At 43.0% G+C, this 23,565-nt stretch overlaps 1 protein-coding gene across 6 annotated transcripts in view; it reads right to left on the reverse strand.

Moving 5' to 3' along the window:
* Nucleotides 1-2,618: 2,618 nt before the first annotated feature.
* LOC106603277 (seizure protein 6) overlaps nucleotides 2,619-23,565 on the reverse strand; it is a 254,630-nt gene continuing 233,683 nt past the window's right edge. Inside the window, exons 10-18 of one of the 6 annotated variants that reach the window (XM_014196718.2) lie at nucleotides 13,760-13,956; nucleotides 12,616-12,810; nucleotides 7,303-7,494; nucleotides 6,174-6,368; nucleotides 6,017-6,055; nucleotides 5,786-5,894; nucleotides 5,565-5,664; nucleotides 3,981-4,056; nucleotides 2,619-3,371 (exon numbers count right to left, since the gene is read on the reverse strand). In XM_014196718.2, the coding sequence (XP_014052193.1) occupies nucleotides 4,030-4,056; nucleotides 5,565-5,664; nucleotides 5,786-5,894; nucleotides 6,017-6,055; nucleotides 6,174-6,368; nucleotides 7,303-7,494; nucleotides 12,616-12,810; nucleotides 13,760-13,956 (1,054 nt within the window). In that variant the 3' untranslated portion in view covers nucleotides 2,619-3,371; nucleotides 3,981-4,029. Of the gene's footprint in view, nucleotides 3,372-3,559; nucleotides 4,057-4,814; nucleotides 5,665-5,785; nucleotides 5,895-6,016; nucleotides 6,056-6,173; nucleotides 6,369-7,302; nucleotides 7,495-12,615; nucleotides 12,811-13,759; nucleotides 13,957-23,565 lie in introns of those variants that run through there. The other 5 variants (XM_014196716.2, XM_014196719.2, XM_014196715.2 and 2 more) reach the window with 5 other exon arrangements.

The following is a 23,565-nucleotide window of genomic DNA, read 5'->3' on the forward strand; positions in this document are numbered from 1 at the left end:
GCTCAGTGCCATTAGGTATTCAAAGGTATTCAAAACAGGGGAGTCAATCATTTTGATCCCTACCTTTTTGAGGAATAAACAAAAAAATGAAATCTCTTTCTCTGAGCAATTGTATTGGTATAAACTAATATAATTTTTTGTTGCATACAATATACAGCAGCTCAATATTTGAATTAGATATTTTATACAGTAATTTTTGCTAATCTTTATCAAGGGTGTCAATAATTTCACACCCCACTTAATGACCAAAGAGACTGTACATAATGATACCAAAGAAGTGAGTACATTTAACATTTATAGAGCCAACAACAAAGATAAACAATCAAAATAAAACCTGTTGTGACTTTGCAAACTCAAATTGGACTGGAATGGATTGTTTATTTTACAAAGAGAAGAAAAGTACACAAGGTTTGAATATCTGACATGCTGTTTGATGTCAGCAAGTGTTGTGGTTGGAGTTCAAGACTTTTAAAGCTGCAGTATGTAACTTTTTGGTCGACCAAATTGACATAGAAATGTGAGTGATAGATCTGTCATTCTCGTTGAAAGCAAGTCTAAGAAGCGGTAGATGTGCGCTATTTTTATGCTTCCCGTTTCATTTTCGCATCTTTTACTTTCGGTTTTGTACACCAGCTTCAAACAGCTGAAAATACAATTGAAAAGATATTTCACAGCGGTTTAGATGGTACAATGTTTCTCTACACTAAAGATCACTTGTTTTGTCACATGAACTGAAATTAAGCAAACTATTAGAATTAGAACAACCAAGAAATGGCGGAGCGATTTCTGCATATTGCACTTTTAAGCAGTGCATTTTCCAGTGTGGAAAGACAGAAACTAATGACAGCAATGAACAAGGGGTGGCCCATGAGCATTCCTATGTACATGAAGATGGTGTACTTTACGGAATAGCACTTTGTAGAAGATGGCATATTATCTTCATGACCTCCTTTCATTGAATTGATGCATACTCTCAATGCAGATGGCATGACAAGAGAAAGCTGTTGGGATTTGACATTAGTTTAATCAAGGAGATAGTGGAGTATTCACCAACTCTATACCAGCCATGAGGAGGAGCTTAACACTGTGGGGCTATACATTACATGTACACTACTGGTCAAAAGTTTTAGAGCACCTACTCATTCAAGGGTTTTTCTTTATTTTGACTATTTTCTACATTGTAGAATAATAGTGAAGACATCAAAACTATGAAATAACACATATGGAACCATGTAGTTACCAAAAAAGTGTTAAACAAATCAAAATCTATTTGATATTTATATTCTTCAAAGTAGCAATCCTTTGCCTTGATGACAGCTTTGCACACTCTTGGCATTCTCTCAACCAACTTCACCTTTTCCAACAGCCTTGAAGGAGTTCCCACATATGCTGAGCACTTGTTGGCTGCTTTTCCTTCACTCATCCCAAACTATCTCAATTTGCTTGAGGTCGGGGGATTGTGGAGGCCAGGTCATCTGATGCAGCACTCCATCACTCTCCTTCTTGGTAAAAATAGCCTTACACAGACTGGAGGTCTGTTGGGTCATTGTCTTGTATAAAACAAATGATAGTCCCACTAAGCCCAAACCAGATGGGATGATGATTATTCGCTGCAGAATGCTGTAGTAGCCATGCTGGTTAAGTGTGCCTTGAATTCTAAATCAATCACAGACAGTGTCACCAGCAAAGCACCCCCAAACCATAACACCTCCTCCTCCATGCTTTATGGTGGGAAATACACATATGGAGATCATCCATTCACCCACACCGCATCTCAAAAAGACAGCGGTTGGAACAAAAAATCTCAAATTTGGGCTCCAGACTAAAGGACAATCTTCCACCGGTCTAATGTCTATTGCTCGTGTTTCTTGGCCCAAACAAGTCTCTTCTACTTATTGGTGTCCTTTAGTAGTGGCTTCTTTGCAGCAATTTGACCATAAAGGCCTGATTCACACAGTCTCCTCTGAACAGTTGATGTTGAGATGTGTCTGTTACTTGAACTCTGTGAAGCAGTTATTTGGGCTACAATTTATGAGGCTGGTAACTCTAATGAACTTATCCTCTGCAGCAGAGGTAACTCTGGGTCTTCCATTCCTGTGGCAGTCCTCATGAGAGCCAGTGTCATCATAGCGCTTGATAGTTTTAGCGACAGCACTTGAAGAAACTTTCAAAGTTCTTGAAATGTTCTATATTGACTGACCTTCATGTCTTAAGGTAATGATGGACTGTCATTTCGCTTTGCTTATTTGAGCTGTTCTTGCCATAATATGGACTTGGTCTTTTACCAAATATGGCTATATTCTGTATACCCCCCTACCTTGTCAAAACACAACTGATTGACTCAAATGCAGAAAGAAGGAAAGAAAATCCACAAATTAACTTTTATGAAGGCACACCTGTTTATTGAAATGCATTCCAGGTGCATTCCTCATGAAGCTGGTTGAGAGAATGCCAAGAGTGTGCAAAGCCATCATCAAGGCAAAGGGTGGCTATTTGAGCAATCTCAAATATAAAATATATTTGGATTTGTTTACCACTTTTTTGGTTACTACATGATTCCATATGTGTTATTTCATAGTTTTGATGTCTTCACTATTATTGCACAATGTAGAAAATAATAAAAAATAAAGAAGAACCCTTGAATGAGTAGGTGTTCCAAAACTTTTGACCGGTAGTGTATATTTATAGTTGTTTTAGCACAGGAAATGTCTCTCAACAAAACTGTGAGTCAAATTGAACAATACACTAATTTGGTTCCTCAAGTCGCAGACACCCTCATATTAGACAGGCAGGTTATTTACAAAGTGATATTGAAAACCCATATATAGACTGGATGGTTGAATTATAGTAGCAACATTGAAAAATACAAATGTTCACTCAGGGTAAATGTGAAATTGATATTTGGACAATGTTCAAACAACTTTGGGTCATTTTGTATTCTTCATGTATACTGTATATTTCAAGACCCTTGCCAACGCATAAACCGTACATTCGTTCTTCACATTTCTTATGTAAATCTTAAAACCCAAACCATTTGAACTAAATCTATCCCCCCATAATGTTACCAGTCCTGGGCTCAGTTATGAAATGAAAATGTACAAACACTAAAGAAAGGCCATCTGCATCAAAGGTCTACAAAAATAACACCATGTTGATCCACCATCTTTGCAGTTTTGGTAGAAGTCCTCTGGAAAGACATATTTACAAAAGCCCACAAAAAGGAGTGAATTAAGAGAAAGAGGAAGAAGGGAGGAATAGGAGCTGAAGTCATTGCAGGAAAGATGAGAGGTGCAGAGAGGGTCCCAAAAAGAAACCCTTGATTTCCCCTAGCTGTAAGGTCTTTACATGGTCACCTCATAATCTCCTTTGTCCTGTAAAGACCAGACAAATACACTCATCAAAGGTTCTTACTAGCCAAAAGCTCTAACTCTGTCTCATAATAACACAGCAGTTCCTCAGTCATTGAAGTTAAAAGGTGAATTATGAAAATGTGACAGAATATGGTCAATGGCCAGAACTGAATCATGCAAATTGTGGAGAAATAAAAAGTAGAAACATGATCAGAACAGAAATTCTTTAATATTGTTTCAAACTGATTGACAAGAGAGTGCGAGAACATGAAAAAGACAGGACATCAGTGCAACAACAATAATGTAGTAAATTTAAGCTTCACATTTCACTGACACCCCATACTTTACTTGCATTAACAGTGAGATGTTATGTAAAGGTATCTTCTTTTCCAATTGAAGTTAATAGTACATATTAGAGAGAGAAAGAGAGAGAAGGAGTGATGAAGTGAGAGTCAGGGAGCTGTGTTGAGGAACCCCACAAGGTGTTGACTGAAGTGACTGAAGTGTTGACACCAGTTCGGTACAGTGGACAGCTGGCTGGAAGTGGATGCAGTGACAGATGACAGTGGTTGAGGTGTTGTTTAGGTGTGCCCTTTAAGATGGACAGTCGGCATCAGAAGAAGGCCTTACCTCGTTGTTCTTCTGCAGGCAGCCAAGGAGGGACAGACAGACACAGTCATTAGTAATCACAGAACGCCTGCCGGGGCTGATGGGAAGAAGAGGTGGAAGAGGAGAGTATGGTCCAGTCAAAATGGATAACAGAACATGGAAGTAAAGAATGAGAGAGACACAGCATCCGCTCAAGTCACACAGCACAGTGACTAAAAGGACATTTCCCCCACAAAATATTTTGAATCAAGGGCATAAACCAAGTCAGATGGTTTATCAAGCACAAAGTTGCTGTAGTTTAGGAGAATGATATGCATCACTAACATTTGTAACAGAGATGATGAATAGTTTAACACAACACAATAATAGACATGGCGGCATTATGTTGCTTGAACAATGTGCCTGTGACATTGCACAACAAATCCAACACTCACATTAAATAAAACAAAAACATTGAAATGACCTGACAAATACATGTAACTGATATATTTGTACACAAAACTATATAGATATGAAGGACTTATGGACAAAGGAATATGTAAGACAAGTACAAGAATTCCTGACAAGCTAAATGTCAAATCTAAGGATTTTGGTTGTTATTTTAAGTGCTCTGAAATGTTGTGTGCAGCACATAAAAGTCATGTCAATACTAAGTGTAGATGTAAATACTGTCTATTATTGTACATTGACATTTGTTATAGCCTATGTGATTCAATAACAATAATTTATAATAGGGTCCAGGGGTGCAACTTTCACTGGGGACGGGGACTGGGGGATGGGGGGGGGGGGACGGGACGGGACGGGACGGGGACGGGACGGGACGGGACGGGACGGACATGTTTGGAGTGTTTATCCGACTGGATAAAAAAAAATACGTATAATACAAAATAATAATAAATATGTCTCCCCCACTTCTAAAACTAAAGTTGCACCCTGATAGGGCCCAAAAATCCCCACTTTTCAAAAGCAATTAAAACAAATGAATGGATAAGACTCAATGAATGTACAACTCAATCCCATGTGAATGACATGATGATGACACAAAGATGGAGGAGCTTTAAAGTGTCTTTGAAGTTGACATTAAGCATTTTTGTTCAAGCTTTTTCACCTTCATGCAGTAAAATATTACATTCATCTATCCAGAAGCATAGTCCGAACAGAAGCACTGTGCAAAGCTCAAAATGGATCCTACAGAGGTCATCACAAATAGAAATGCATATGTGTAGTGTACTACATCTGTCCCTTATCCAATCCACTGATTGAGTGCTTGTACAGTCCTATTGATCCACTGAAAATGCATGTGATACTCATGCAAAAACACATATTTTTATAAAGCTTTAAAGCTAAGTAAACTGTAGGGCTTCCACGCTTCAAAGTTGAGAGAGAGAATTTGTAGGTGCTTGTCTGCATTCAACACAAGACCACAAATTGAGAGACACAGCTCAGACCCCTGTGGCTGCGGTGGGGGATGGTGTGAAGAGTGCCCTCAGCTGGTTAAACATGAGATGACAGGCAGACAGATGACGATGAGATGGATCAGGACAGGACTATGGTGTTCTGGGAGTCCACGTCTCGGAGATTCATGTGCATGACATCCATACTTACTCCTGTCTCATAGATTGGGTTATTAAAGGCAGACTCCTCTGTCATGTTGTCATACGGCGGCAAGGATGATGTTGGCATTCTGATGGTCTTCCCCTGAAGTCTGAGGGACAGAGAAACACAAAGAGTCTCAAAACTGCTCTGAGGCCTTCAACTGAATTACACATGTTATCAATTGATGGGTGTTATGCAGTTACTTCCCCTTCTTTCATTCTCACACTCACTTTGCAAAGTAGAGGTAAATCCCCAGGATGACTAGCAGTACGACCGCAGCAGGAATCAGAACAGCAATGACAATGTTGCTTCCTTCCATACCATAGTCAGGACTAGCAACTGAATAAAAACATAGAATATGCATAACTAGAAATGTCCTAAAAACGAGTATAGCATAAGTATATCTTCTATTGGCATCACCATACTTTCACACTGTGGTTACAACTAGCTGATATACTTACCATCCAACTTGCGCTCGTTCAAATACTGCGAGGAGGATGCTGGAAAAAAGAATGATCATTTTCATGTGTACCCTGATAATTTTACACGTCATGGAACTGGTCGTCATAAATTATTCGAAGTTGAGGCATATTTGTGCTATGGAAGCAGACAGTGTACCGCTACAGGCGGGTGGTGTGCCGCTCCACTGTGACGGGTGTCCAGGGACACAGCGGATGGTGGGCTCCCCCTGCATCTCATAGCCAGTACGACAGGTGAAGCTCAGGGTCTCCCCGGCCTGGTAGAAGGCCTTTTCTAAGCTCTGCACGCTGGTGGATGGGGCGCCAGGGTTCCTGCAGGGCTCGTACCTCTCCGCTGCCAGGACACACACACACACACACACACACACACACACACACACACACACACACACACACACACACACACACACACACACACACACACACACACACACACACACACACACACACACACACACACACACACACACACACACACACACACACACACACACACACACACACACACACAACCATGGCTGTCACTATGGGTGTTTCAATGTCTCTTAGACAGCAGAGTGCCATTATCAAATGATTAATTTCCAACATAGATACACATACTGCCACCACTTACATAAGGCAGCTACCTCACTTTGTGAGGTAGCTATGCAAAAGTAATGATGTTTGACACAGGCAGATGTGGCTATCAATAGGCACTATCTCATTGTGCAGATAGTTCCTTACCTGACAACCAGTGTCAGTCCCTCAGCTCATTTCCCCATTGTAATTTACCTGGGACAGTTTCCAGCCTGTCTAATGGTGACTGTCTTATCACCACTCTGTTTGAACAGCAGGTCCAGCTCTTATTACATAGGCCATATTGATTCTGCACCTGTTCTCTCCAGTTCTCTCCTCAAGTTTCTCCACTGCTAATTGGCTATACTTGCTGTGTCACGCATCATCTTCCTCTCAATAGATCATTCTCCAACAAGGCCTTTTATCTGAGGCAGGGAGTGAGGAGGCCAGGATGACAGGTCATCAATGCTTTTGGAGGGCTTCTGGAGGTTAGGTGGAAGAAATCAGCATGTCCTCTCAGGCTACAACTTTGCAGAACGTACTGAGACCATGCAGAAGATTCTCTGAGTTATCTAAAGGAATACTGCGGACTCTTGAAAAACAGTGCTGATTGTTAGAGAGGAGGACCACCACTATCCTGGTTGAATAAAATAAACGACACTGTGTGTGTGCGCGCACGTGTGTATTTGCTCAGATACAGTTTCCTGACTTACGGTTACACTTGGGAAGCCTCTCACTCCACTTGGGGTTAGCGGTGTCTCTGTTGTAGCAGGTGAGCAGGGTGCTTCCAGACAGGGAGTAGCCCTTATTGCACACATACTGCACCGTTGATCCCACCATGAAGCGGGATCCCGTCAGCACCCTCCGACTGTGCTCCACAGTCCCCGGGTCCGGACATGTCATTACTGATCATACACAGACACACACACAGGCAGAAAACACAGGCAAATGGATATCCACTCCGATGCATAACCACTACAGAACAGTACGTTCACAATCATCATTATTAGTCAAGTCACACCACATCTTATCCTCAGTGATTCCCTCAATAAAGGCCCAGCCTCATACAATAACCCAGTAGATGACACCCAGAGCCTTCTAATTCAATATCAGCCATCTATCTAGGTCATTAAAAAGAACAGGGCTGGATATTGAAGCCATCCAGGCATAGCAGCCCATAGCCCAGGGGACCTCCACACACAGAGAAAAGTACTGGGTCTGCCTGTAACATATGTATCAGAGATGTGCAGATGGATCGATGTCACTAAACACACAGCTTCCAGTAATGTTACACACTGGAGGATGGGGTTGAAATGTGCTACAAAACAACAAGGAACCCATACCAAATGGAGGTTCTTATAACTGTGGTTTTCATCTGTAATTGACTGTATTTAAATATAATATAACACTTTAATATTGCTTAGTATGATGTAGGGTTGAATGGCGGGAACCCGGTTACCGAGATTTACCGCCCAAAACGACTCTCTTTTCCCGGGATAAATAACTACGAGAAACCGGTAAATGATAATAAATTATTTATATGAACAGCATGGTGTGAAATGGAACTATTAAATGATATGTGATGTCTAAATCTGGCTTCTCTATGGCCTCTGCATGATGAATCATCAACGCTCAGGGTGTATCATCTCATCATGGTAACTGTTTTTCTTGTGAAGGGTATGTGACAGATAGACTATGCTACAGTAATATCAAGACCGAATGTGCATCTAATTTACCCATCTTCATCTGGCTTTCGAGGGTCGCCTTATTTTTTAATTGTAAAGATATGTTATTTTAAATTGCAGCCGCAGAGTTTTAAAACAGCCTATCATTCGAACATCGGTGCTTTAAAGCAGTGCATGCTGAGCACTCTCTCAGTCTTTCTCGCTCTCCTTCAACTCCATTCAAATTACATCCAAAATAGATCATCCTGTTCTAGATTGATACTATATAGACCTATATATAATGTCCTAGCCTACCTCTTTCAGGTAATACATTCAATGCAGTATTAGCCTTATATTTATCTAATTAATGATGGGTCATGCATAATACGTTTCTAACATATAGCCTCTGTCTCTTGCACAATATGCAAGCACCCAGGGGCTCAACTTTCACTGGAGATGCCATTCAACCACATTCTGAAATGTCATTTGTCCCCCCCCCAACCCCAGTTGAATAATTGGAATGTGATACAAAGCAAGGCAACACGGTCTGGTAGGCTGTTTGGAGTGTTTATCCGACTGGATAAAAAATTATAATAATAACAATAATTTTTATGTCCCCCCCCCACTTATAAAACCAAAGCTGCGCCGCTGCATGCACCTATGCTCCGCTGGCCTCTCCTTAAAAAAAACTTCTTAGCTCTTGGAGTCCCATGCAGGGAAAGCTAGACTAGAATGGATGCTGGACATTTTTATTTTATTTTATTTCATATAGCGAGACTCAAAGAGGGACTCAAAGTCTTTTTTACTGAATGTTAAATACAGCAGCCCAATAAACCTGCAATGGCTGTAGGCTATAGCAGTTATTTATTCAGACCCACAACCATTCAATCTTTGTGAAGAGAAGTGAAAGCCTTCTGCATCTAATTCTGGTCCTATATTTTTCAAGGATGTCATTAGAATGATGACGATAAGGACAACAAAACTTATTTCATTTAACTGCTGAAAGCGAGGAAGGAATGAAGCAACAATAGAGAGAGAAAGAGGAGTTAGGCTAATAACATTGGGGGAAATATTATGAAAGGTACAGTTGAAGTTGGAAGTTTAAATACACTTAGGTTGGAGTCATTAAAACTCGTTTTTCAACCACTCCACAAATTTCTTGTTAACAAACTATAGTTTTGGCAAGTCGGTCAGGACATCTACTTTGTGCATGACACAAGTAATTTTTCAAACAATTGTTTATAGACAAATTATTTCACTTATAATTTACTGTATCACAATTCCAGTGGGTCAGAAGTTTAATACATTAAGTTGACTGTGCCTTTAAACAGCTTGGAATATTCCAGAAAATGATATCATGGCTTTAGAAGCTTCTGATAGGCTAATTGACCTCATTTGAGTCAATTGGAGGTGTACCAGTGGATGTATTTCAAGGCCTACCTTCAAACTCAGTGCCTCTTTGCTTAACATCATGGGAAAATCTAAATATATCAGCCAAGACCTCAGAAAAAAAATTGTAGACCTCCAGAAGTCTGGTTCATCCTAGGGAGACATTTCCAAACGCCTGAAGGTACCACGTACAGCTGTACAAACAATAGTATGCAAGTATAAACACCATGGGACCACGCAGCTGTCATACCGCTCAGGAAGGAGATGCATTCTGTCTCCTAGAGATGAACGTACTTTGGTGCGAAAAGTGCTTATCAATCCCAGAACAACAGCAAAGGACCTTGTGAAGATGCTGGATGAAACAGGTACAAAAGTATCTATATCCACAGTAAAACGAGTCCTATATCGACATAACCTGAAAGGCCGCTCAGCAAGGAAGAAGCCACTGCTCCAAAACCGCAATAAAAAAGCCAGACTACGGTTTCCAACTGCACATGGGAACAAAGATTGTACTTTTTGGAGAAAAGTCCTCTGGTCTGATGAAACAGAAATAGAACTGTTTGCCCATAATGACCATTGTTATGTTTGGAGGAAAAAGGGGGACGATTGCAAGCCGAAGAACACCATCCCAACCGTGAAGCACGGGGGTGGCAGCATCATGTTGTGGGGGTGCTTTGCTGCAGGAGGGACTGGTGCACTTCACAAAATAGATGGCATCATGAGGAAGGAAAATTATGTGGATATATTGAAGCAACATCTCAAGACATCAGTCAGGAAGTTAAAGCTTGGTCGCAAATGGGTCTTCCAAATTGACAATGACCCCAAGCATACATCCAATGTTGTGGCAAAATAGCTTAAGGACAACAAAGTCAAGGTATTAGAGTGGCCATCACAAAGCCCTGACCTCAATCCTATAGAACATTTGTGGGCAGAACTGAAAAAGTGTGTGCGAGCAAGGATGACTACAAACCTGACACAGTTACACCAGCTCTGTCAGGAAGAAGGGGCCAAAATTCACCCAACGTATTGTGGGAAGCTTGTGGAAGGCTACCCGAAACGTTTGACCCAAGTTAAACAATTTAAAGGCAATGCTACCAAATACTAATTGAGTGTATGTAAACTTCTGACCCACTGGGAATGTGATGAAAGAAATAAAAGCTGAAATAAATAATTCTCTCTACTATTATTCTGACATTTCACATTCTTAAAATAAAAGTGGTGATCCTAACTGACCTAAGACAGGGAATTTGTACTAGGATTAAATGTCAGGAATTGTGAAAAACTGAGTTTAAATGTATTTGGCTAAGGTGTATGTAAACTTCTGACTTCAACTGTACTTATGCGTCAGCCTACTAATTATACAAATAGGCCTTATTATATTTAAAAAATAAAATCTAATTTGCTAGCCTATACTTGTAGCTTTGTAGGCCGCATGTGCTGCACCAGAATCGCATGTTTTCTTCTGCTTTATCATGGCTTGAACGATGTGCATAATTCCAGTCCATATAAAACAGTATTATACAATACAGTACAGTAATACAGTACACACTCAAAAATATTAGCCTACTGGAGCTAGTTTCATTTCTTTACCCAAGAGAGCATATTGCTAGCTATATCTATGGGGTTTTATGTTTTTCTGTCAGGCATAATGTGGAGTAGCCTATATCAGATATGTATTGGACAATGGCACATTCATTTTGGATTTTTTGGGATTGGTCTCATTAAACGTTGTTAATGTAGGACTCATGAAATGTATTTAATATATGGCTCTTCAGGCTCAGGTAGCATCAGGCTAGAATTGTCATGCTGATCAAAGCTCTAGTCAAATCCCGACATATTTATATGCTTTATAATGCTTTTGAATGACACTTCCGGATTTGGAGGGAAATACTGGGTTACACGAGAGAAAAGGGATTTATCCTCGAGATTTGTAAAATACTGGGAAAATATTCAACCCTAGCATAGCTGCAGGAAGTAAGGGTGCTGTGGGTGCTGCAGCACCCCCTGAAAAATCATAAGAATACATTTTTTATAAAATACAAATCACAAAAGTATGATTTTTGGGCCTTTAATAGTCCTGTGTTAGAGGACCGATATAGCTGTCAGCGCAGCCAGAAACGTGTTTCCACCCTCGCCCCAAACTACTTCCAGTGGCTATGACCTCTAGTATGATGGAATTGTCAGATTATTCTTATTCTAAGATTATTCTAGTCTTGATGAGCTGTATGCAACATATTCTCTCACCTGTAGGTGGCAGTTAAACCATTTTAGTTTTATGTTGCTCAGTAGACCCACCCTTCAGCATCAGATTTCAGACAGCAATTAAGTTCACCCTAGTGCTTTAAAGAATGACATTCATAAAATAATGTTCTCACTTAAAATGTCTGGTTAAATGTGGCAGGACTATTGCTTTGGTGTAGCAGTGGCTGTAACACCATGTCATACAAAACAGTGTGCAGCCTGACATTGCATTTTGCTCTGGGTTTGATAACACAGTTAATCATCTGTAGGAAGTGTTGATGAAGATTATCCAGGCAATGAGGCAGCTATTTAATGCAGAAATGGGGTTATGCATGTATTACTGTGCTTCTAGAAGATGGCTGCAGGTATGCTGCTTTAACACAGCAGACTGATACAACATGACACTCGTTACACCATTTTGCTCAGAAGTCAGCACGCATTACATGGAATGTCAATCAAAGCACCAGTGACCAGCAGGGTGTAAAAGTGCCTCTGACTTGCATGAACAGTTATTCTAGGAACTCGTTGAACCCAGGCTTTCACTATATATGTTTAACCAAATTGTCTCTGGTCTGTTGTCTATCCAAATAAGGTACTAAATACTAAACAGAAAATAAGTAGACCTACTGGTACAATCCTGTCGCTTATCTCCTAAACGCTATGGGAGACATTGTAAGCAGGCAGAGAATCATGGTTAGTTCCACTGTGGGAACTTGTTATTTCCCAGCTCACCTTTCTCACAGCTAGGCACATCTCCGCTCCACGTTAGGTCCCACTGGCACATTAGGATCTCCGAGCCCTGCACCTCGTAACCTGGGTAACACTGGTAGGTGACCACTGTCCCGTGGATCAGGTCCGGGTGGGAGGTACTCTTCCAGCCGTTGGTGATCTCTGGCAGCTCAGAGCATGTATCGTTCCTGGGGACCTCTGTGAGCGAAGAGCCAGGGCAAGATGGAGGGATTTAGAGATGGAGAGGAAGGAGGGATATTAAGAGAGACAGAGATAGAATGAGCAGGGTATGTCGAGATGTTATCCTTGTCAAAAATGTCCCTCATCTGCACATGGGTTATCCATTCATCTGAACAAGAGATTGCTCTAATAATATAGACTCATCAAATCTAGAAACAGGTTGATTTATACAGAGCAAGTAAAGCCCAAAATCTATGACTGTACTGATGTGTATGGTTGATAAAAACAGATAAATGACAATTGAGTTCAGCAGCACAGCAGTGACAGGCACAGGGAATCCTTTGGTGCGTTCTGCATGTGAATTAGGCTCTGGTGTGTGAAGAGAATGTCATCAATTTGCAGTGATTGCACACTGCACTGTGAGCTAGCTAAGGGGAGGACAGTGGGTGGTTTGGCACTGCCCGTTCTGCCCTTTTCTTCTTTCACTATGGCATACACGGCCGGGGGTGCAGCACCCGGCAAATACAGCGGATGTGGACAAAGCAGGCCACATAATTGTGTTTTTGTGTTTGATGTCCCGTAATCATATGCACCGGCGGCTGTTCAGAGGGAGAGGACAGCAGATACTGTAAAACACTTTTTCTCTTGTATCCTGCCATCCTCTGCACGATAATTCCTTCTATGTCGTATTAATCTCTCTCTCTCACTGGTTGCTACTAGCAGCCTCTTGTTAGAGGATCTATTTTCAGCCAAGGAAAAGTTATTATCATTGTTTGCCTGTGATAGTCTACAAAAAGGAGAACACTGTATTCCATGTACTGTACGGACAATTTTGTCACAGCCATGGGAGAATAGAGGTTTTATTGTAGTACATTTAAAAAGCCATCTTCCAAGAATCCTTCCATTAAAGAATTTCTCATAAAACAGTGTGCAGGTACAACTAAACAGTAGCTTAGTAATGCCTCACCAAAGAAGTGGACCACGAAGCCGTTGCCGTAGCCGTAGATGTTAGTAGCAGGGTCCGACTGGAACTGGATGGTGACATCAGCCATGGAGGTGTAGAGCTTGAAGCGAGACCTGGTGCCACTGTACTGACCCAGGATGTTAGCTGTTAGGTCATCACCGTCGTAGAAGGTCAACAGGTCATTCTTACCCACATTGAGCCTGCAAGGAGAGGGAGAAGCAGCAGTTAGTCAACACATCTGACAAACAGAGAGTATATCTGTATATAAGAACAACAGATTGACAGAGCATGCAGAGCAGAGGAGAGGAATGCTTAATTTCTCCCAAAAAGTGTGGTCTGAAATTTTTTGGGGACTGCGGAGGGAGGGTGAGAGATGTCTTGCAGGGAAATGTCAGACCTTTGCAGGAAATCTAAATTATGTTTACGTTGGATGGATCTGATGCGAAATAAACACTAAATAATTCAGCATTAATTTGCCTCTGCTCCCTTTGACTTTCCACAGAGCTCTCTCTCTCTCTCTGTCTCTCTGTCTGTCACTCTGTCTCTCTGTCTGTCACTGTCTCTCTGTCTGTCTGTCGCTCTGTCTGTCTCTCTCTCTATGTACTGGAAGATGTATTTGCTAAAGTGAAAGTATAATGAGATCTCTCAATTCCTCATCGCTATTCACTCCGGGAGATCTAGTTTAGCCTCATGGGTAAATTAGATTACTGAATAATGCCTGCTGGTTAACTGTTGAGTGGTATTGATAGATGGTTGGTAGAGGGAAAGAGCCTCAAACTGGACAGGTCCTAGACAGTAAAAAGGGCCACATGTTCGAGAGAATAAGATAAACAGTTAGACTATTATTCATACTAACAAAAAGAAAACTGCATCATAACAAGAAAATAAATTGAACAATAGAAAAGCAGGCCAGACGCTGAAGGAGGATGGAAGCCAACTAATCAGGTCATTGAATACATAAATACTGTCATTATATCAGTGGCAGGAATCAGCTCTGTTTTCCATGGTCATTGCTGCTATGTATCTACATAATAACACACATAAAGCCAGTAACATCTTGACTTGGGGGCTCAGCTGCCTCTGCCTAACTTCTGAATGCATTAACCTTTCCAAACAGAGAACTTAGACTCATTGCCCTCTCTCTTGCCGGAGCAAGAGCAAAGCCTGACCTTTATTCAAAGAATAAATAATGGAAAAATAAGCAGCGATTAACTCTAGTCCCCCATAGATGATAAGCAGTGAAAAACTCTAGTCCCCCATAGATGATAAGCAGTGAAAAACTCTAGTCCCCCATAGATGATAAGCAGTGAAAAACTCTAGTCCCCCATAGATGATAAGCGTCGAAAAACTCTAGTCCCCCATAGATGATAAGCAGTGAAAAACTCTAGTCCCCCATAGATCATAAGCAGCGAAAAACTCTAGTCCCCCATAGATGATAAGCAGTGAAAAACTCTAGTCCCCCATAGATGATAAGCAGTGAAAAACTCTAGTCCCCCATAGATGATAAGCAGCGAAAAACTCTAGTCCCCCATAGATGATTTCAGCAGAGATAGCTCCTCTGTTCAGTGTGCACCTTGGAGCATGTGTCAGAATAGCTTTGCAGATGTCTGTGCCCACGGATAGGGCATGTTAATATTCACAGCCTGTGTGTAGGAGAGCACTTAAGAACAATAAAGGAGGGGGCCCCGTTCTCCAGACAGCCATGGGTAAGAGCAATCCTCTTGTACCTATCAATCACCTGTCTCCTGAATCCGCTACCATATTTATTCTGCATCCAGATTGCATTTACATGATTGAGTGCACATTACTTTTTTAAGGATGGGCACCCACAGGACTGACTTTTAAATGATCATTAGGACCCCCCCCTCCCTTCACGCAGATTAATCCTGCCTGATTGCTCTGCCTGCAAATACGTCTCTCAGAAGCCATGGGTGGGTATGGCCCGCCCAGCTTGCCTCACTTCTGCTCTGCCCCCCCCCTCTCTTTCTTTCTCTCTGCCGCTGCTATCCTTCATACGTCCTTGAAGGTGAAGACTAGCACTTTACTGTGTGTCTGTGTGTGCGTGTTGATGGATTGTGGCAGACCATTTCAATCCACTGCTTAAACTTAAGCAGCTCTTATTAAACAGGCCCTGATGTTAGTGAGGTGGTAGGCAGACATTAGCAGAAAGGCAGACCAGGCCACCACGTGTCTACCCAATGTGCCTGTGGACAGATTTGGGCTTAACTAACTCGGGGCTACAACTCCAGAATACAAATCAGGGTTGGCAAAGACGGCGATGAGAGCCAAACGAGGTGAAGCCTGACAAATACTCCCTCTAGTCTGCAGGATGGGCAAGAAATCAAATTACACCTCCATTTTCCCACTAAAACCCTGGAGCGAGGCACTCCAACACAAACGCCTGTAGGATGAATAGGAATGACAGGCTGTGCAATAGACAGGTTTGACATGGATCAACTGCCTGATTAAGCCAGTGTTTAAGTCCACTGATTCAAATCCTCATGGGAAACAACATCATGCACCAACCAACATGGAGACAAATACACATGCACCTTGAATGGGGTTGGTCCTGAAGCTGACAGACCCATGTTGCACTGTCAGCTCCACAAGCAGAAGAAGATGCATAAAGATGGACAGCCACAGAGTGATGGGATGTGATGCTATGCTGTCAACAACACATTGCTGAGGTTGCGCCTCGGGCAATTATGGAGTAAGCCTGTGGGCAGCTGTTGCTGCAGCTCCCCGGAAATGTCGGACACTTACAAGCACACACACACACACACACATGCCCCCACACACACACACACACACACACACACACACACACACACACACACACACACACACACACACACACACACACACACACACACACACACACACACACACACACACATGTACGCGCACGCACACACGGGAACACACACGCGCACACACACACACACACACACACACACACACACACACACACACACACACACACACACACACACACACACACATGTACGCGCACGCACACACGGGAACACACACGCGCACACACACCCACCCACACACGCACACTCACACACACACTTTCGCTAATTTCAAACACGTGTACAGGTAATTGTGATTGCTCTCAGGGATTGAATGCTGGCATGCTACCCAGCCAGCAGCGTCCAGTGAAGAGTGTTGAAATTCTCTCTAGAAGTATCTGTGGATCCATGGAGTAGCTCTCTCAGTGGAAGTGTCTAGTCTTGTGAGACTAAGGAAGGCTGTGTGCTGTGCTGGCCCCGTTGCACGCTGGCGCTAGGGCACTGGGCTGAGAGACTGGGACACTTTCTTAGCAGAGAGCCCGTTCCATTGTTAGTTCCTGTCTCAGACTTAATGGAGAAACCGGTCATGGCTGACAGAGCCTCCTTGGCTGTTCCGGACACGGTGAACACTTCTGAGATGGTAGGTAGACACAGCACAATTCAATCTCTTCGCTCCCACCCCGGCTTTACCAGGACTTTAGTTCTTTCAAAACAATTAAGCTCAATGAGGTTTTCCCGTTTGTTTAGCTTTCTCTTTTTAATTAGAAAGTTAAGTATTTGTTTTTAAAGGCCAGGACTTTGGCTTGGTGCCCGGGTTAGGGAGCTTTTGAAAAATGTCTTATTAATGACAATCCTGCCAAATCCCTGTGCCCCTGGGGGCATCGCTCACACCACGCTGCCCTGCGCACAGGCACCCTGCCAGCCTGGAGAGGAAGAGGGGAGGGAAGAGGTGAGGGAAGAGGTGAAGAGACATTCTTCCTCTCTTCTTCTTTTTCCCACCATCAGCCTAGATACATCTCTCTAACTTATTGCACTGACAGTTGCAAAACTGATGTATAAGCCAGTTATTGTAGTCAGTATTAAACATGTAATTCCCACCAAGGTGCCCTGAGAGCCAGAGTTCTGCTTCTGTTACTGTTACCAGAGAGAGAGCCACTCTGTGTCTTACAAATTGAAATACTGTTCCTGCATAGCAGAGCCAATACAGAAGATCTAATTGGAAGAGATAAACCAAGTGTTTGTCAGAGTGACATAAGGTAGCGAGCTGCAGTATGGATGGAGGTTGTTACAACACTTCCATCTTCACCTGGCCTCTAACCTAGACATGCCTAGACATGCCATTCTGTACCCGGCAGTGTGAGTCACAGGCGGGTGTGCATGACTGTCACCTGTGCTGCCGCCTGCCCGTGCCCCAAGTGTGCTGTCTTAATGAGAAGTGAGCCAGCCCTCCTAGTTTGGCCTAAATTAATTAATCAGTCCTCATTATGCACACTGTTCCTCAGTAATTGCGAGCACAGGCACAGTGATGAATGATAGTAGAAGAGTGAAAGCATTCTCATTAACGGGGAAAAGTGTTTGACCACCCATATAATGAGGCCTCTCCCTTCCTGCTACACACACAGGTGCCCACACTCACTTACACATGCTCTCTCTCTCCTCCTCCTCTCTCCCCACCCCCACTTTCTCTCACTCTCTCTCCTCTTCCTCTCTCCCCACCCCCACTTTCTCTCTCTCTCCTCCTCCTCCTCTCTCTCCACCTTCTCTCTCTCTACCCTCCTCTCTCCCCACCCCCACTTTCTCTCTCTCTCTCTCTCTCTCTCTCTCTCTCTCTCCTCCTTTCTCACCACCCCCTCTCTATTTCTCTCTCTTCCTCTGAATCTCTAAAACAGTGAGGGCACTGGGACTCCCTGAACGAGACAAGAGCAGCGGACTCATTTCAGATAAATGGCCAACAGCGTGGTGGTGGGGTCTTGCAGGGTCAGGAAAGCAGTGGGTTTTTGCCATGCAGGCTATGCCTGACCAAGTTGGAGCTTAGCTGGAGTTGCGTAGGGCAGGATCAATTTAATGGAAGGTTATGTGGCTAAGAATGATACTGATATTCAAGACCCAGGGAACTTCATCAGTCAGTAAACTCTCTGTAAAGATTCTCACAGCCTTATTCAAAGAAAATAATTTGTGAATTTTTTCAATGCTCTGAAACAGTACCTTAGCCAGATGCCATCAAATCTTTTCAGATGCATCAGTTGCTTTTCTACTGTTTGAGGTGCTCACGAGTAGCATTGACCCCTAACTAAATTATCTGAAATGTGTTTTAAACCCCCAAGCCCCTCAATTAAACCCCTGTGTGTCATTGGCACACCCTGCCGCTATCATACCCCTCCATCTGTGGCTCTCATTTGATGTGCCTCACTGATAATGTTCCATATGCCAGTTGACAAATTGGAGAGTTTGGGTTCTGTGAAGGGCTGTGAGGGGCGTGAGGTTCACTCTGCCCAACAGGGAGGATGCTGGGTAAGACTGATCCTGAGAGGAGGAGGCCACGGTCCTTCCATCTGTTTCACCTCTCTATCAGCTCTCTCTCTGTCTCTCTTTGAGGAAACCTCAGGGACCAGCGTTCTGTCTTTTAACCAGTTTTCAACATCTTTCAATACAATTTTCACTCACTAAATAAGAATATGTAGTTTAATCAAGTTTCAATGTCACATGCACAAGTACAGTGAAATGTCTTTCTTGCAAGCTCTAAACCCAACAATGCAGCAGTCAACATCAATTTGAAAGGTAAAACACAATCAAGCTCACATAACAGGACTAGCGAGTGCTGAAACACATAGAGTGTAAAAAACGTTGGTCCTCGGTTGCAACACTCACTACCGAGTTCCAAACTGCCTCTGGAAGGAACGTCAGCACAAGAACTGTTCATCGGGAGCTTCATGAAATGGATTTCCATTTTGTTTGGGGAAGGCACTTTCCTGTTTCACCATGACAATACCCCCGTCCCCAAAGCGAGATCCATACAGAAATGGCCTTTTGAGATTGGTGTGGAAGAACTTGACTGGCCTGCTGTCATAGGTGTCGTAAGGATTGGACCAAGGCGCAGCGGGTAAAGTGCTCTTCTTAATTTATTTAAAGAAAACGCTTAAACTAAATAAACAAACGACGAAAAACAGTTCCATAAGGCACACAGGCTATACAGAAAATAACCACCCACAAAACACAAGTGAAACAAACCTCAACTAAATATGGCCTCCAATTAGAGCCAACGACAACCAGCTGCCTCTAATTGGAGGTCCTACCAAAAACCCAACATAGAAACAGAAAACTAGATTTAAACATAGAAATAGAAAACATAGAACCTAAACCAAAAACACCGAAACACACAAAACAAACATCCCCTGCCACGCCCTGACCAAACTACAATGACATATAACCCCTTTTACTGGTCAGGACGTGACACCTGCACAGGGCCCTGACCTCAACCCCATCGAACACCTTTGGAATGAATTGGAACGCTGACTGCAAGCCAGCCCTAATCGCCCAACCTCACTAATGCTCTTGCGGCTGAATGTAAGCAAGTCCCTGCAGGAATATTACAACATCTTGTGGAAAGCCTTCCCAGAAGAGTGGAGGATGTTACAGCAGCAAAGGGGGGGACCAACTCCATATTAATGCCCATGATTTTGGAATGAGATGTTCGACGAGCAGGTGTCCACATGCATAGAGTATGTGTAGGAGCCCCGCCGATGTGGATGGGGACGTGCTCGCCCCCCCATTTCCTGTAGTCCACGATCAGCTCCTTGGTCTTACTGACATTGAGGTTAGTGGTTGTTGTCCCAGCACCACACTGCCAGGTCTCTGACCTCCGCCCTGTAGGCTGTCTCATCGTCACCGGTGATCAGGCCTACCACTGTAGTGTCATCAGCAAACTTGATGATGGTGTTGGATTCGTACATGAATATACAGTCTTGGGTGAACAGGAAGTGCAGGGGGGAACAAGCAGCCCCACCATCTGGGGTCAGCCCATCAGGAAGTCCAGGATCCAGTTGCAAAGGGAGGTGTTCAACACCATTGTGTTAAACTGAGCTGTGGTCAATTAACAGCATTCTCATATACATTTACATTACATTTCAGTAATTTAGCAGACGCTCTTATCCAGAGCGACTTACAGTAGTGAATGCATACATTTCATGCATTTATTTGTAATTTTTATTATAAAAAAAAATAAAATTGTACTGGCCCGTGGGAATCGAACCCACAACCCTGGCATTGCACACACCATGCTGGCGTTGCAAACACCATGCTCTACCAACTGACCACAGTATTCCTCTTATCTAGGTGGGTGAGGGCAGTGTGGAGTGCAATTGAGATTGCGTTGTATATGGATCTGTTGGTGTGGTATGTGAATTGGAGTGGGTCTAGGGTGTCTGGGATGATGGAGTTGATGTGAGCCATAACCAGCCTTTCAAAGCACTCCATGGTTACAGAAGTGAGTGCTACAGGGCAGTACTCATTGTGGCATGAAGCCTTAGAGTTCTTAAGAACAGAAATGGTGGTAGTATTGACTGGGACAATGAGAGGTTGAAGATTACCGTGAATTTGCCTGCCAGCTGATCTATGCGTGCTCTGAGAACGTGCCCTGGAATACTGTCCGGCCCCACGACCTTGCAGATGTTGACCTGATTATAGACCTTACTCACGTCGGCCTCGGGGAACAGATCACCCAGTCCTCTGGGTCCGTAGGGGCCCTCACGCACAGCAGGGTGTTGCTATTGTCAAAGTGTGCATAAAATGCATTGAGTTTGTCTGGTAGAGAGGCATCATTGGGAATGTCACAGCTAGATCTGCCTTTGTAATCCATAATGGACTGTAGCCTCTGCCACATGCGGTGGGCATCGGAGTCTGTGTATTATGATTCCACCTTAGTCCTATATTTTCCTTTTGCTCGTTTGTTGACTGTGCGGAGGTCATAGCGGGACGTCTTGTACTTGTTCCAACATTAGGAGTGACATGTCATCTATTACCCTAATGATATAACATAATGATGGAACAATGGATAGGAAGAGGATAACAAACAAGCAGATATCAATCAGGACAGGAAACGACTGTATATCTGCCGGAGTAATCTGCTGACGACAGGCAGGCACTGCAGCAGCCCATTCATGTGTTTGAGTAGGGACTTGACTTCATGTCCTCCGTGTTTGCAGTGATTCAACCCTGTGAAGAACATGAAGTATTCCTTCATGCTTAACGTTAACCTTTCAAAGCTTTTGCCTCTGCTACTGCTTCAGGCAAAAACATGCTTCACATCTGATGAGAAGAAATATGTACAGTATACAATCTCATGGGAGTTAAACTGCTCTATACTCTGTGTACAGCATGCACTGTAAAGAAAACAAAATAAAAAACACAAATCTAGTTGTTTCAACAAATCATTATTAAGTAACTGGTTCCACAGCCTTTTTTGGTTAACTCAAGTTTTCAGTCAGTGTTACCGGTACTTAACATTTTTAGTTGGCCCAAACCTTGCTCCAACATCAGAAAGCGTATGCAAAAATGATGTGTTTTCTCAATTTGTCTCATATGTTAATTAAACTACAAATTATTATTTTGGCATCTTACCTAAAACAAAAGGCTGTGGAACTAGTTACACACACAGTGCTTTGAACATACAATGTTTTCAACTCAAATATTTAACACTCATTGACTGTGCATGTTAATTTATACAGCAGTTATTATTCAACGGGTCTTGACCTGGGATTTGAACTCACAACCTCTTGGTTAATGCCATGCTGATCGTCCTGGTATACCACCATGTAAGTGCCAATTATCAGTCAATCTGACTATTATTTCATAATTGATTTGATTTACTTCAGCAATTTTAGGTTTTTCTGTATAGTTGTCTAATGTTGGTGGGGAATATAACTCTATTTTCATGTTACTCTTTAATCACTATGATAAATAAAATAAATTTCCTTGAGTGTACTTTTAACAGAGCTGAGATTTACTTTGAAGTGCAAAATGTAGCAATACAGGTGAAATCAGTCATTGTCACATCCTGACCAGAATAAGGGGTTATTTGTTATTGTAGTTTGGTCAGGACGTGGCAGGGGTGTGATTGTTTTGTGTTGTCGGGGTTTTTGGATAGTGTTCTATGTTTTGTATTTCTATGTTCTATTTTCTAGTTTTTCTATTTCTATTTCTATGTCTATTTTATTGTTTTGACCTTCAATTGGAGGCAGCTGTTCCTCGTTCTCTCTAATTGAAGGTCCTATTTAGTAGGGGTGTTTTTCTATGGGTTTTGTGGGTAGTTGTTTCTTACATTTTACATTTTAGTCATTTAGCAACCCTCTAATTCTTTTGCTTCGTGCACCTGCCCACTACTCAGGGTTTCTGTTTAGCTGTGTGCCTGACAAGACTGTTTTCGTCGTTCTTTTTGTTCAGTGTTCATTTTATTTAATAAAGAAGAAAATTAACATTCACATCCCCGCTGCATTTTGGTCCAATCCTTACGACGCCCATGACAGAACTACCCACCAACAACGGACCAAGCAGCGGAGGAAGGAGCAGCACCAGGAGAGGAGCTATCTGGAATCGTGGACATGGGAGGAAATTCTGGACGGGGCTGGACCATGGCACCAGGCTGGGGAATACGTTCGCCCTAAGGAGGAGCTGGAGGCAGCCAAGGCGGAGCGGCGCCGTTATGAGGCCTTATACGCGCCGATTGGACAGTATGAGAGGCAGCCCCCAAACATATATTTTTTTTGGGGGGGGGCACACGGGGAGTGTGGCAAGGTCAGGCAAGAGCCCTAAGCCAACTCCCCGTGCTTTTTATGGGGAGCAGCGGATCATGAGAGAGCCGGTCTGTGCAGAGGTGAGCACAATCTCGCCCATGCACACGCACAGTCCGGTGCGAGCGATCCCAGCCCCTCGCAAGTGCCGTGCTAGAGTGGGCGTGCAGCCTGGTAGGAGTATGCCTGCGCAACGCATCTGGCCACTGGTGCGTCTCCTGGGCCCAGG

The sequence above is a fragment of the Salmo salar genome, chromosome ssa04 (assembly GCF_905237065.1).
Source record: "Salmo salar chromosome ssa04, Ssal_v3.1, whole genome shotgun sequence".
Taxonomy (NCBI): Eukaryota; Metazoa; Chordata; class Actinopteri; order Salmoniformes; family Salmonidae; genus Salmo; species Salmo salar.